Source organism: Pinus tabuliformis, chromosome 4_2, assembly GCF_031772625.1.
Source record: "Pinus tabuliformis cultivar Carrire ecotype Pingquan chromosome 4_2, CPIR1, whole genome shotgun sequence".
Lineage (NCBI taxonomy): Eukaryota > Viridiplantae > Streptophyta > Pinopsida > Pinales > Pinaceae > Pinus > Pinus tabuliformis.
In genome coordinates, this window is record NC_142304.1 from 17,289,807 (window position 1) to 17,303,565 (window position 13,759).

The window sequence follows — 13,759 nt, forward strand, 5'->3', positions numbered from 1 at the left end:
AGATAGCTCTTCTTATTTCTTCTTCTTTGATCTCCTTGATCAGGTTTTCATTGATTTCCTTATTGATCTCAATGGGGGGGTGTTGCAGTAGATCTGAGTAATCTTCCACCTCTTTCGTTTCTATTAAAAGAGGATTGTAATGATATGAGGCAGCCTTTCTGATAGCACCTTGAGTGGTTTGGAGATTGCCTTCAACATCAATGATGGAGGTAACATTATTCCTAATTTTCCTGACAGTGGCATGCTTATGAAAGAAAGCAGAATTTTTGTCTCCTCCTTGCAACCATAGCTGCCTTGATTTTATTCTCCCCTTTTGCTCCTCTGCTCTATTGGAACAATATAGCTGGAAGTAGAGATCGCCTTCGAGTGCTTTGTATTCCTGGGAGAGCACACGTTCCTCTGTTATGCTGTGAATTTTTACAAATTTCTTTTTAATCTCAATTTTGTCCTTCTCAGGTTCTGTGTAGTAGTTTTTTGCCCATTCCTTCAAGGCGTATTTGGTCCTTTTTAACTTGTTTTCCCATATGTATCCCGACGATCCTTCTATGTGTTGACACCATGTGTTTTTGACAATCTCTTTGACAGTAGGAATGTTGCTCCACAGTGGGTTGTATTTAAAAGGTATGGGCCCTAAAGGGCAGTGTGCTTCGAGAACAAGAGTTGTGGGGTAATGATCAGACGTTGAGTGGGGGAGAACGATGGCATAAGTAGTGGAGTAAGATGAGAGGAGCATGACATTCACCAAAATCTTGTCAAGCCTTTCCATGATATTACCCTTGCCCAATCTGCAATTTTTCCAAGTGAATCTGCGATTTTTTGGAACAACGTCAACTAGATCATGATCCTGCATGATGGTCTCCAACTGTGATCTGTAGGGGTCATGAGAAAAACAGCCTCCTCTTTTCTCATTGGAGTGGAGTATGAGATTGAGGTCTCCACCGAGAATAATATTGCTACTTGCTTCTTCATCTATGTTTTTTTTGAGGGAAGTCCAACACTGCTCTTTGTCTCTATAATGTATTGGTGCATAGATGTTATAGATGACAATCCTTTGGTTATCTGTTAATCTCTCTAGAGCGATTTTAATCTAGTACTGGCTGACTGTATCTGTTATGTGTTTCCAAATGCTGTGATTCCAGAGGGTTGCAATTCCCCCGAAGGCACCCCTTGATTCGCTTATGCATCCATTATACTGCTTTAGCTGACCAATGATTCCTTTCATTTCTTGGTGTCCTTGTTTTGTTTCTTATAGCAATAGGATTTCTGGTTTTTCATGTATTATTAGATCTTTTAGGGAAACCATTTTGGAGGGGTGCCCTAGTCCCCTACTATTCCAGGGTAGAACTTTCATCCTTGAGTGTGAGGGGTACGGAGAGTTGCTCGCCCTCCTTGTTCCTTGTGCACTGCTTCTTTATTATTGTGCCCCAAAATGTAGGTTTCTATGGGGTTCTGCGTACCCATGGCAATATCCTTTTGAGCATTTTCATCTCTCTGTTGCTTTGAAGACTTCCTTCCTGGCCCTTGTTTTTTTTGTGTGTCTATAGTTACACCGTTCTCTTTAGAAGAACTCTTGGTAGATCTAGAAGAGGGAGGATCGTGGGAAAAGGAGGAGGAGATAAGCAGGGGAGGTGGGTTCAATGGCATCAGCTTGGGACATGGAAGGGGGGTTGTCTTCAGGGGGGGAAATGGCAGAAAAAGGATTGGATGAAGTAGGGGGAGGGAGTGGATGGGCAAGGGAGGGGGTGGAAGAGTTTAGGAGAGATGAGGTGGAGGGGATGGCTGTATTAGTATTGGGAGGGGTAGCTTCAGGGTTTGACTTGGGGGCAGTGTTCTTTTTCTTGACCATTTCCCATTGCTCATCTTGTGAAACATTTTCAACATCAACTAATTTAGAGCAGCGATTGGCAAAATGGCCATATTCGTGACATACCTTGCATTTGAACGAGATCTGCTCGTAGTCCAATTGTTGGATGTGCGTCCAGTCATCCACTTTGAGTTTGATGGCCTCAGTGAGGCCTTTGTCGAGATCAACTTCAACACATATGCGGGCGCAGGCTTGCATGTTATCTTTTGGCTCACTACAATCAATAAATTTTCCAATAGCATTCCCAATGGATCGAACTGATTCGTCTCTCCAATAGTGGAGAGGAAGGTGAGGGAGCCAAACCCAGAACGAGACTGCACTAGGGACATCCAATTCGGGGTCGAAATCTGGAGTCCATTTGTTGAGGTATAAGCCTATGGAGTCCATGAAATATGGTCCATTTCTAAAGATTAGATCCTTGTCTTCTCTTGATTCAAAATGGAAGGTGAAGTACCCTTTCCCACAAAAGCGGATGGAGATTTTGCCTTGTATTTTATCAGACCAGTTTTGTTCGACCCACCTTTACACTGTCTTTGAAGAGGGCCAGAGACCAGTGAATTTTCCGATGAGACCTCATTCTGCTAATGAAAGAGTTTCCATGCCAAGAAGAGCTGGAGGAAGGATCACTTCTTGCAGAACATCTAGCTTCTTCACAAACTTAGAGATCTCTGGGCGAGGGCGCTGAGGGGGTAAGGATTTGACAAGGGCAGAGAAGGCCTGTTGGGCGGCAGCTTCCTCCAGGGTTGCATCCGGAGGGGCCATGGCTAAGGGCCGAGGCCGAAAGAGCATTCAACAGTGGCATGACCTAACAGAGCATTTGCAGAGCATAGATCGACATTTTTAGTTAAATAATCACCTATTATAGAGATTAATATTATTATAAAGATTAATAATGATATTAAATACATTATTTTAATATTAAAATTTTATGATAATAATTTTAATTTAGAATCAATAACATAAAAAGACTAAGAATGGAAGGAGGAAAAATAATGGATGATCGCTGAAGATGGTATTTCTATTATTATAGATATTATAGAGATTAGTAAAAAATTCTTATCTTAATATCTAAATTCACTTATAATACAATATATTGATTAATAAGAAGTAATTTTAATCTATTACTTTAATGACTAAAAATAAAATACTATAATATGCAGGAGGAAAACTAATCAGATTAAAAAGGAGGAAGGGAAAAGATAATATTAGATCAGAGATATACTTCGACAGCACACAAAGAAATTAAAGAGAACTAATGCAGGATCGAGGGGGAAAACCAGAAGGCGAGAAGGGAGATCCAACAAGAATGGAAAGGGAAAAGCAGAGGGAGGGGACGAAGGGTCAAGAGGAGAGAGCTGGAATCCAACTTTTACTTAATTTCCAACCATCATCCTTATTGAGGTTTTTGGGATGCCTCTCAATCTCAATCGCTTCTCTGAGCTTCTTGTGGTGGAAATGATCAATCCTAGCAATGACTTTGGAATCTTCAATGTAGACATGGTGTTTCGATTTCACAGAATGCTCGGCAAGGGCTAATGTGCGAGAGCGACTGTGTCTAATGTTAGCCGCATGTTCACTGATTCTCTGCTTAATAGACCTACCTGTCTCTCCAATGTAGGGGGTACCACAGGAGCAAGGAGTAAGGTAGACCCCTTTCGTGTATTTGGGGTCAATAGGGTCTTTAACAGATCTAAGGGAATTTTTAATGGTTTTGAGAGGTTTGAAAGAAGAAGATACATTCATCTTTTTAAGAATGAAATCTTATCTGTGGTCCCCTGGATATAGGGGAGATGAACTTTAGCGATAGGATCAACACATGCGGGCTTTACTCTAGGCTCTTTGCTGGCTTGGTGAAAGGCCTTGAGGCTCTTGGGCCTGCTATACCCATTAGGGTAGATATCATCAGATTAGAGCACGGGTAGCAAGAGTGCTGAGAACCCCGAATTTCTGAGCAGGGAAGTGATGAGAACTGGCATGGAGATACTGTTCCATGTGGGTCTTCTTCCAAAAAACTTGGTGACAAACGGAACCATCTTCCTTTCTAGAAAGGAGAATGTCGAGAAAGGGAAGGCGACCATTCTCCTCAATTTCCATTGTGAACTTGATGGATTTTAATTGAGAATTAAGGTGGTTAAGAAATAGATCAAGTTTCTCACGACCATGAGGCCAGATGACACAAGTGTCATCAACAAATCTCTTCCATTTTTTAGGGAGAAATTGAGCGGAGGCTAAGGCCTTGGTCTCAAAATCTTCCATAAACAAGTTTGCTACGATAGGGGAAAGAGGGGAGCCCATCGCAACACCGCAAGTTTGCTCATAGAACTCACCCTGGAAACTGAAGAAAGTTGAGGTGAGGCAGAGGCTGACAAGCTTGGAAGTTTTTTCATCGGTGATGCAATTAATGATATCAATGGCCTCTTGGATGGGGATTTTGGTGTATAGGGATACGATGTCAAAACTAACTAACAAATCACCAGGTTCTAATTTGATATGCGTAAATGGTAATAACGATGAATATGAATAATTGAATGTTTCCGCTGTGTATATGAATGTTATACTTAGGAAAGTTGAAAAATAAACTAAGTATAGAAAGTAGGCGTAGTCCACAATCACAAGTATTGTTAAAAATAAAGTGGTTGGTGGTGCCGCATCCCCGATCGTGCAGTTGGAAGAATACCACCAGGGTAGGGGTGTGATAGGTGGATCTAGAGAACGAGTTGAAGCACAACTTCATTGCATGATAGATGGTATCAAAGGTTGATTTAGTCAAACCAGGCATATCGAAGGAAGTGTAATACTTCGTGACAGGTTTAGCAGGGGTGAAGTATCGTGCTTAGGCCAAGCTGAATGATAAGACATGGTAGGTTTGGAAGAATGCGAAGGGAAGCTCTTGCTGACCTTGTACAGGTTGAAGCTGATGAAAGAGGAGAACTCACGGATTCGAGATGAACTTGAAGTCTTGGAAAGGAATGTTGAAGACGAACTTCTTCGACTTGGTTGGGAAATGGAGCAAGTTGTAGCTGTAGATTGCGATGATGAAGAAGAAGACGCCGTGATGTTTGATGATGTTGCAGATATGAGAGTGAAGGAGGATGAACTTGAAATTGTTCAAGTTGGACCAGGATCGTGTAGTTTGCAAACATTGGTGGATGAGGATACTCACATGAAGGAGCCTCATGATGAAGCAAGTACTACTTATACTTGTGTTTCATTCGAGCTTTTGGTAGATGGGACATATGCAGGGAAGGGAAAAATCAGTTTACCGATGAGATGGAGGATCATACCATGGATATCTGTGATGAAGCCTTGTATGGAAAGGCAAGTACCATTGGCTATTGCATAAATTTTTTGGGTTGTTTGTGACCTTATGGAAGAAGGTGCAAATGCCTGTAACAAGGGAGGAACATGATGATCATTGCGGGGGAATGGGTCATGCTTTAGCCATATGGAAAAATTGGCTAAGTGCGTGGCATGACTCATGGACAGATTGGAGAAGGGCACACACTGGAGTTTGATGACACTTGGGTGGACTTCTCATGCCGAGACCATGAGGAAGTCTTGGTGGAACCTTCAGTGGGGGAGCCATGGTGGGAGAGGCTCATGTGACGATGATATGGTTTGGGTGACCGAGTTCACTAGACCGGATTGCAAACTTGGATGAGGATGGATGATTATTGTGATGGGTCTACTTAGTTGGACAACATGGGTAGCTCAACTGCTTGATGTCATAGTAAGTGGTTTGAAGCATCTCAACTCTAAAAACTACTTGAGTTCGAAGCTCTAAAATCCTTGAACAATAACAAGGACATTATTGTTCTTAAAGATGATAAAGGAGGTGCAGCTGTTATTCTTAATAGGGAGGATTACCAGAATAAGATGTTGGATCACCTTTGTAATAGTGGAAGCTACAGAAAGCTTGATAAGAATCCCTTAAAAAAGATTTCTAAAATAGTTGCGCTAGCCATAAAATCTAGTAGCACTGTTAGCTCCCTGAGTAAGAAGCTTATTGAGAGCAACCCTCTCACTCCTAGGATTTATGGTCTCCCTAAGATCCATAAGGAAGGGGCACCCCTTCGCCCCATAGTCAACACTATAGGAGGGCCGACTTATCTTCTTGCTAAATATCTTGCTAACAAGCTCAAGCCTCTTGTTGGTCGAACTGAATCCTTTGTTAAAGATTCATCCTCCTTTGTTAATGAGTTAAAGGATATCAGAATTGATCCAAAAGACATGCTGGTTAGTTTTGATGTGGTCTCATTATTCACGAATATCCCGATTAATGAGGCCATTGATGTTATTAATCGTATTATGGATCCTGATACTGCTCTCTTGGTTAAGATTTGCCTCACCTCCACTTTCTTTAGTTTCGAAGGTGAATTTTATGAGCAAACCTGTGGTGTTGCCATGGGTTCTCCCCTTTCCCCCGTTGTTGCCAATCTCTTTATGGAGTTCTTTGAATCTAAGGCTTTATCATCAGCTGTTTTTCAATCTAAGCTGTGGAAAAGGTTTGCAGACGACACTTGTGCCGTCTGGTCTCATGGGAAAGAGAAGTTAGAGTTGTTTTACCAGCATCTTAATAATCAATCAAATTCCATAAAGTTCACCATGGAAGTTGAAGTTAATGGCAACCTTCCTTTCCTCGATGTTCACATTTCAAAAAAGGATGACAGTTCTTTCTCTCATCAAGTTTTTCGAAAGAAAACTCACATAGAGCAATACCTTCATGCTAATTCCCATCATTTCCTTGCTCAGAAGCTAGGTGTTCTCAACACCTTAGCCACTTGGGCATTGAGAGTTTCTGATGAATATCATCTTGATGATGAAAAAGCTCACCTCCTTAAGGTCTTCATTAATAATGGCTATAGTAAGTCCTGGGGTCGTAAAGCTTTGCTTAATGCAGAAAGAGGTCCTAAGAAGAGGATTGATCCCAAGGATCGATCTTCCAGGCTTCATCTTCCTTTTATTCAAGGGACCACGGATAAAATCGCGAGGATCCTGAAAAAGCATAATATTCATTGTTATTTTAGACCCCTTCGCACTATTTGAAGTTCTCTTCGGTCGGCCAAGGACCCTATTAACCTTAAGGATGGGAAGGGTGTTTATATGGTTCCTTGTTCATGTGGGACTCCTTATATTGGTGAGACTGGTCGGTCAATCAATCAAAGGATTTGTGAGCATGCTGCAGACACAAAGCATGGAAGGTATCACTCCTCCGCATCGGTTGAACATGTGGAAAAAACCAATCATCACATTTGCATAGAAGAGGCGAAGGTCATTGCTAGGATTGACCACTTTCATCATCGGAAATTTAGAGAGGCCTTAGAGATCGAACGAAGGCCCGTCATTATGAATAGAGATGATGGTTGGAGTATTAGCAGGTGTTGGATCCCTGCTCTTTCTTTCTAGATTTTTCTTGTTTTCCTTGTTTTCTTCCTATTCATTACTTTTTTAGTCTTATTATTATTTTTATTATTATTTATTCAGGTTTTATTACTATTATTATTATTATTATTGTTATTGATATCTATATATATATATATATATATCTATCTATCTATATATCTATATCTATATATATATATATATATATATATATATATATATATATATATATAGTTTTATTTATTTATTTAATTAATTAAATAATTTTTTTTTTGTATCTCAAAATTCTTATTGATTGATATTATATATGTAATATAATAATACTGATATTATTTAATATTAAAATGAAATTATTTATGATCTTATTTATTTATTAATTCAAAAATAATATTAACTATTAATTTAAAATTCTTTTTAATTCTAGGTCAAAGGCTTAATTAGTTATTTCAATTTTTTAGTCAAACTAGCTGTTATTTCTAACGGCTATTTAGCTGCTCTCATCATCTAATTATTCCATCTCCTAGATCTGATTCCTCATCTTGTCTTGAAGATGAACCACACTGGTTGGTTCAAAACGTGTCAACAGGATTCTATTTTATGTGATTTTTACCGAAAATGCTGTTACAATTAATATGGATCACAAAAGTCTAAATTCTACAATGATCTAAAATATATTTTATATTTATTTTTTTATGTTTGATTTTTTGGTCATTTTTTACCTTTTGTTTAATGTTTTAATATATTATTTTATTTATTAGTTTTATTTTAAAACATTTTGTTTTTTTACCCCGATCAGGGTGCGAGCCGGTAGTTGGGAAGTCGAATATAGGTTTAATGGACTGTACCTCCGAGTACAGTACCACCGCTTCCCACACGCTCGAGGCGATGGGTGCGGTGGCCCTTTGCATGATGGCATGCAGGGAAGGTGGGAAAGGTGACAATGAGAGTTATGTTAGTGATGGCATTAATAATAGTGAAGGTAGGCAATTGGGTGTTGTAGTTTAGAGCGCTCGTGGACGAGGAGGCTGGTGCTACAGATGGGTTCTGCGATGCCATCCAAAACACCAAGCACATCTACAGCCGACAGGAGTTAACGGGTATGTACTTCGATATCTCTCAACCCTCTCAATGTTGACCTGTTCTGATTTTCGCTTGATGGAGAGGGGGAGTAAAATGTGTGAAAACTATGAAATTAAGCAGCGCTCAAGGAATTGGGGGTGGAGGCTAGTAGCATTTGCCTGGTCTTGCATCTGTCTCTTGCACCTGTTTGGTATTGTATCCATTTCCCTTAGCTTCAAAATTCTTCTGTCTCGCATGGGAACCCTAGGAATACTGGAAAGAGCGTCGAGTGGGGAAACTCGTAGGGGTCCTGCGGGTATAGGTAGAGAGACAAGCATTAGGGATAGAGTTTGCCAATCCACCTGCAGTCTGGGAGATGGCCCTTGCTTTAGAGGCATGTGTAGCTACTGGGAGATAGGTAGAAACCTTAGCAGAAGGGGAAAGGTCAAGAATTATGGGCAGGAAGTCTGACAAGGGAATGAAGCTAGCTGTGACAGGCAGATAGGCAATGGCGGCGCCACGGGGCACAGGGATGAAGGGATGAATGGTTGGGCTCTCTGATTGCGTCCTAGTAGAGGGGAAAGGGTATGCATGCCTTGGTTGGCTGAACGAGGGAATGTGGTAGCGATCACCAACTTGTAATTGAAGAGTGGAAGCTAACCTGCTTGAGGCCGAGAGGAGGTGTTTGTGGCGAAGGGGTACCACTGGGGATGGAAGTGGGTCGGCCCCGTCCGGGGAATTGACAGACGACCATGACGACCTCGACACTGTAATTGAAGGGGAAGAGGAGGAACAAGGCGGGTTGGCAAGTTGTAATACTACGACCTGGGGGCAAGACTGATGTTATATTTCGTTTAACTGTCACCAGTTAACGAATTGTTTCAATGAACAGGGTTGGGACAACATAACCATGACTCATCCTACAAAAATCCATGGTCGTGGGAGACGGGCCCAAGCGATTATAAGGGACACGAGCCCAGGCACATAGGAGGTCCATAGAGGTAGGAAATCTGTGGAAAGACTTATTAGTGAGGTGACATAGGCATATCATGAAGGCACGAATAAAGGTATCCATAAAATTCTAGAGGAATGGGAAGATGAAGTTAAATAGGGAAGCGAGACATACATGAAAATGGAGGAATGGAGGACCCTTGTCCTGGACCCTGGCAACACTAAAGGTAGGATCACTCAATTAAAATAGACCATATACCTGTAATGGCTGATGAAAAGCTTGCGAGGAAAGGCTATGGAGCATATTTCGGTGGGCATGGTTGTCACTGTTCAAGGCATGCCAAATTATAAACAGGAATTTTAGAAGGTGCAGTTTCAACTGCACAAGCAGGATGTTAGACTTGGGCAGAATTGAGAGGCACATCCCTTGTATCTTGGAACCGACCGAAATGCCGGGAATGAACGCTAAAGACCCAATGCCAATGGAATCGGCTTCTGCTAAGCAACATGACTAGACAAACTCTCTTGTTAGTTTTATTTATATATGCGGATAACTTTTACATTTCCTTATGCAAGTATATGTATAGGTAGATATCTAGAGTATGGACATGAATCTGAGACTTATATAGCTTGGATAGAAAGACCAAAACTCTTTTGTTACTGGATGGCATACAACGCAGATAGGTGGCCAACATACTTGGTTTCCCACTGGGAAAGTTGAGGCAACCTAGCCAATCTCTATGGTGTAAATTTGTTTCATAAACTAATGAAAAAGGAGGACCTACCAAGCTTAACATAAAAAAAAACCCTTTGTTTTTTTGTTCTACTTTTAATTTTTGCTCTGTTTTGTATTTTTCATTTTTATTTATTTATCTACTTATTTATTATTTTGTTTTATTTTATTTTTTTTGTAGGGTTCGTGTGGATCATCAACTAGCAACCCGACATCATTATGTGTCAATTCGATAGTTGATTTTAAAGTTATATTTTTAATGGACAAGCTTTCCCCATAGTGTATCAATTTCATGATTGATTTTTAAGATTTCATTGCGATAGGTCGAGTTCGCCTCCACCACAAGTTAATTTGATGGTTGATTTTTAAATTTTTGTTGCAATGTGTCAAGTTGTCTTAGGCTAAGATTTTAAAATAGCTATACTTTTAGCATTTAAAAAAGAAATTACTCTTGGTATAATGACTCTTTATTCAGGTGTTCATTTTTAAATATTTTTTAGTCATATAATTTTTCGATAATGTCATGGTTGAAATATATTGAAAACTTAAGGTTTTTTGCAGTCGTGATATTTGGTTTTAATTCCATGGTTGAAGAATTGTCAAAATTTTAAGGTTTTTCTAAGTCACGATATTTTATCTTTAATGCTATGGTTGAAAACAATTATAAGTATTTTATCTTTAACGTGATGATTGAAAATTGTTTGAATTTTAAGGCTTTTCAGAGACATGATATTTTATCTTTAATGCCATGCTTGAAAATTGTTTTAATTTTAAGGTTTTTCGGAGTATTGATATTTTATCTTTAATGCCATTGCTAAAAAATGGTTGAAAATTTACCCCCAAAAAAAATTATTCCAGCATCAACACTTTTTGTTGGCTTATTGGGGCCTGACCCAGGTTTGGAGTTAAGTTAGCCAAACAAATTCCAGTACTACTGGCCCTTTCAGCAATAGTCCGCGGAGCGCGGACTGAGGTCTCACCCGAAGTAGTATGGGAGGGTGCTAGAACCAGGTTTCCACACCCTATAGATATATGATGAGTTCAAGTGGTCCGCGGTTTGACCTTGCGCGCAAGTTGCTTCATGCACTTTCCCGTAACTCGCAGCCTAATATACTGCCTTTGTGCAGCCCTATCCAGGGGTTGAACACCGCGCTCTGCGTTATTCCCCAAGACTTTATTGGTATTCCAATGTTAGTTGATTATCTTAGCCTACTTGCGTGCTTTAAGTTATACTTGACAACATAAACCATTCACACAGGTGCACACAGTAAATAAACAATATATTTGCAAATTATATCAATCATGCATTAACCTAAGAACAGATACACAAAATTATGACAAAACTTTTCTTTATTAATTCCTTCCTCGGTTACAGACTCGACTCGCCCCGCGCACTCAGCTGCAGGGGTCTGCGCACTCAGCTACGGACTATTAGGCCTCTTCGCACTCAGCTGCAGAGCCTTCTCCTATTCAATGACCCAAAGACACACTTCAACTTACGACACAGTCACTGAGACTATTTTTCCTCTTCCTCTTCTTTTACACTTAGAGCCTCGCTCTATTTATACAATCCCATGGTCCACGGACCATGGGTAGGTCTATCCAGTGGACATTACATTACAAAACTAGGGCGGACAATCCTGTGACTCTATCATACTTTCGCGCCCCACGCCCGCAATTCGCGGAGCTTTACAACAAGATTCGGTTAAAACTTGGGCTTTGAGCCCCAAAACATGCCTTGGGGGGATTCCATGCCCAACAAGCCCCCAATGCAAACATCGTGACTCGTCGTCGAGTCACTCTATCGACACGACGATCTTTGTGCGGAGTCCCTTCAACTGTTCTCGAATTGCGTGGAGGTCAGCAACACACTAAGTTGCTGCTTGTTGGATCTGCTGCATACACTGTTCCTTGACCTCTGTGTTGGGAGTGCTTCTCTACATCAATGACGCAGGAAAAACCTACGATACCCACAGTATGCATATAAAATGCATAATCTCATCTATCCCAGGAATTCCATTGACCTACCTAGTCAAACCTTCATAAATTAAGGTTTAAAGCCCCTTAATTAAATCTCATGCGGAACGAATTATTAACTAACCCCAGTCTGACCCTTTGGTAATCCTTTGCCACGAAACCTTATAACTCAACCCTTCACTCTTTATAATAACCTTGGTTAATTCTATAACCGCGCATGTTAACCAAACTCCGCTCTATGTGCCAGCTCATCCTTTATTGCAATCGCGAAGTTTAAAGGACTCAATAGAATGTGCATTCAAAACTCCCAATTTGCGATATGTGATTGCTCTTTCCACCATTGATTTCATCCATCAGATCAACGATTGTCGTAATATCGCATCACACCAACATGTGACTCCATTTTAGGGTCCCACCCTAACCCCCTTATTTATGTAATGGGATCACGTCATAGTCAAGAGTCAATAAATCCCATATTAATAATTGTAAGTGGTTAATCCGCAATTAATGACGGAACCACAGTTAGTTGCAAATGGGCCGTAGTATTAGATATATGGTATTAATAAAACCCACAGTATTGGCCCGTGGTATTGCATGTATGAGTCATATATAAAGGATAGAGACTCTCTGCGAGGAGCATCGTGTCTTATTTTGTAATCGAGCTCTGCTCTATTGGAGGTTGCCCCCTCGAAGAGGCAAGTGAACATTACTCTCTGAATAATAAAATCATTGCTATTCTGTGTTCTGGGTATATTTTCTTCGCATATTCTATATTTGGGTATCATTTTGCAGGTTAAGAGCATAACAAGTGGTATCAGAGCACTTTCCAGGGCCGGTGGGATCTCCATTTCTTAGCAAATTTTTTTTTGGCTAGAGACGTGTTCCGACGTCTTTAAACCATGGGATCTGTCGTTGAGCGCATAAACCTGCGGATTTGGGGAGGCATGCACGCAGGAAATACAAGAGGTGGTCACGTCTGTTGGACTCCCTTGTAACCCCTGTGGGTACCCCTTCGAGTAGTAGCGCATTAGACAGAACTGCGCACGGACTGTCTTCCACGTACCCTCTGGGTATATCGGAAGCCCCCTAGGCTCCCTTGAAACCTCTCCATAGATAAACCGTTGGCCGCCTTGCGGCTACAGTACACCGAGAACAGCACTCGGAGAGATTACTCGCCCGTACGATAGGGTAGTCGGGTTGTACAGCTAAGGGTACGGTCGATCCTCCTTAGTTAGAGCCCTGAAACATTGGGTTGAGTACTACTGCCAGACCCTTATGTATATTGCGATCTGTAGCACCTGACACTCCTCAAGACCATAGTTCCCTTTTCTATCGGGGGATCACACATCATCTCTTCCAGATCCGCTTGTGCAAAGGGGTGCAGTAGCAGCAGACATCAGTCCCGCAGTCTCGAGTTCGTAGATCAGCCATTCCGATCTATTAGATCCATTACATCCGCAGAAGCAGTCTGTTCCGCCACCCAAAGCTATCAGATCCGCCATTCAGATCTCTCAGATCCACCAGATCGGAGTCGTTGTGAAGGGTTCCTATACCGGGGTATAATTTTCGCAGGACTTTTGGTCGCATTGACATTTTGAGGATTTGGCCACTGCAGTATTGATAAGGAAGTCTTTCGGGGCGCTTATTGGTGATCTAGCCCATCAGAATCAGGACGACGAGCTGAGCACGGTGGTACCATTCACTTCTTAGTGAAATTTTTTTTTAGGCGGTCCCAATTTTCAAAAAAATCCGGTTGGTGTATGGTAGAAACTAGAGCTCAAGCGATGGCCAAT

The 13,759-nt window shown here is 41.0% G+C and overlaps 1 protein-coding gene across 1 annotated transcript; it reads left to right on the forward strand.

The window, feature by feature from the left end:
- The first annotated feature begins 4,868 nt into the window (after positions 1 to 4,868).
- On the forward strand, positions 4,869 to 8,251 carry LOC149168148 (uncharacterized). The gene is made up of 3 exons (XM_089424830.1): positions 4,869 to 4,976; positions 5,669 to 6,533; positions 8,043 to 8,251. The coding sequence occupies exons 1-3, from the start codon at positions 4,869 to 4,871 to the stop codon at positions 8,249 to 8,251; spliced, it is 1,182 nt and encodes a 393-aa protein (XP_089280956.1).
- The last annotated feature ends 5,508 nt before the right edge of the window (positions 8,252 to 13,759 follow it).

Excerpts from the sequence above, each read along its gene's own strand:
- LOC149168148 (XM_089424830.1), top strand. The coding sequence starts at position 4,869 with ATGGAGCAAGTTGTAGCTGTAGATTGCGATGATGAAGAAGAAGACGCC. Across the intron at positions 4,977-5,668 it reads ATGAACTTGAAATTGTTCAA|GACATTATTGTTCTTAAAGA; the intron begins GTTGGACCAGGA and ends AACAATAACAAG. Across the intron at positions 6,534-8,042 it reads CATTTCAAAAAAGGATGACA|GGTGCGAGCCGGTAGTTGGG; the intron begins GTTCTTTCTCTC and ends TACCCCGATCAG.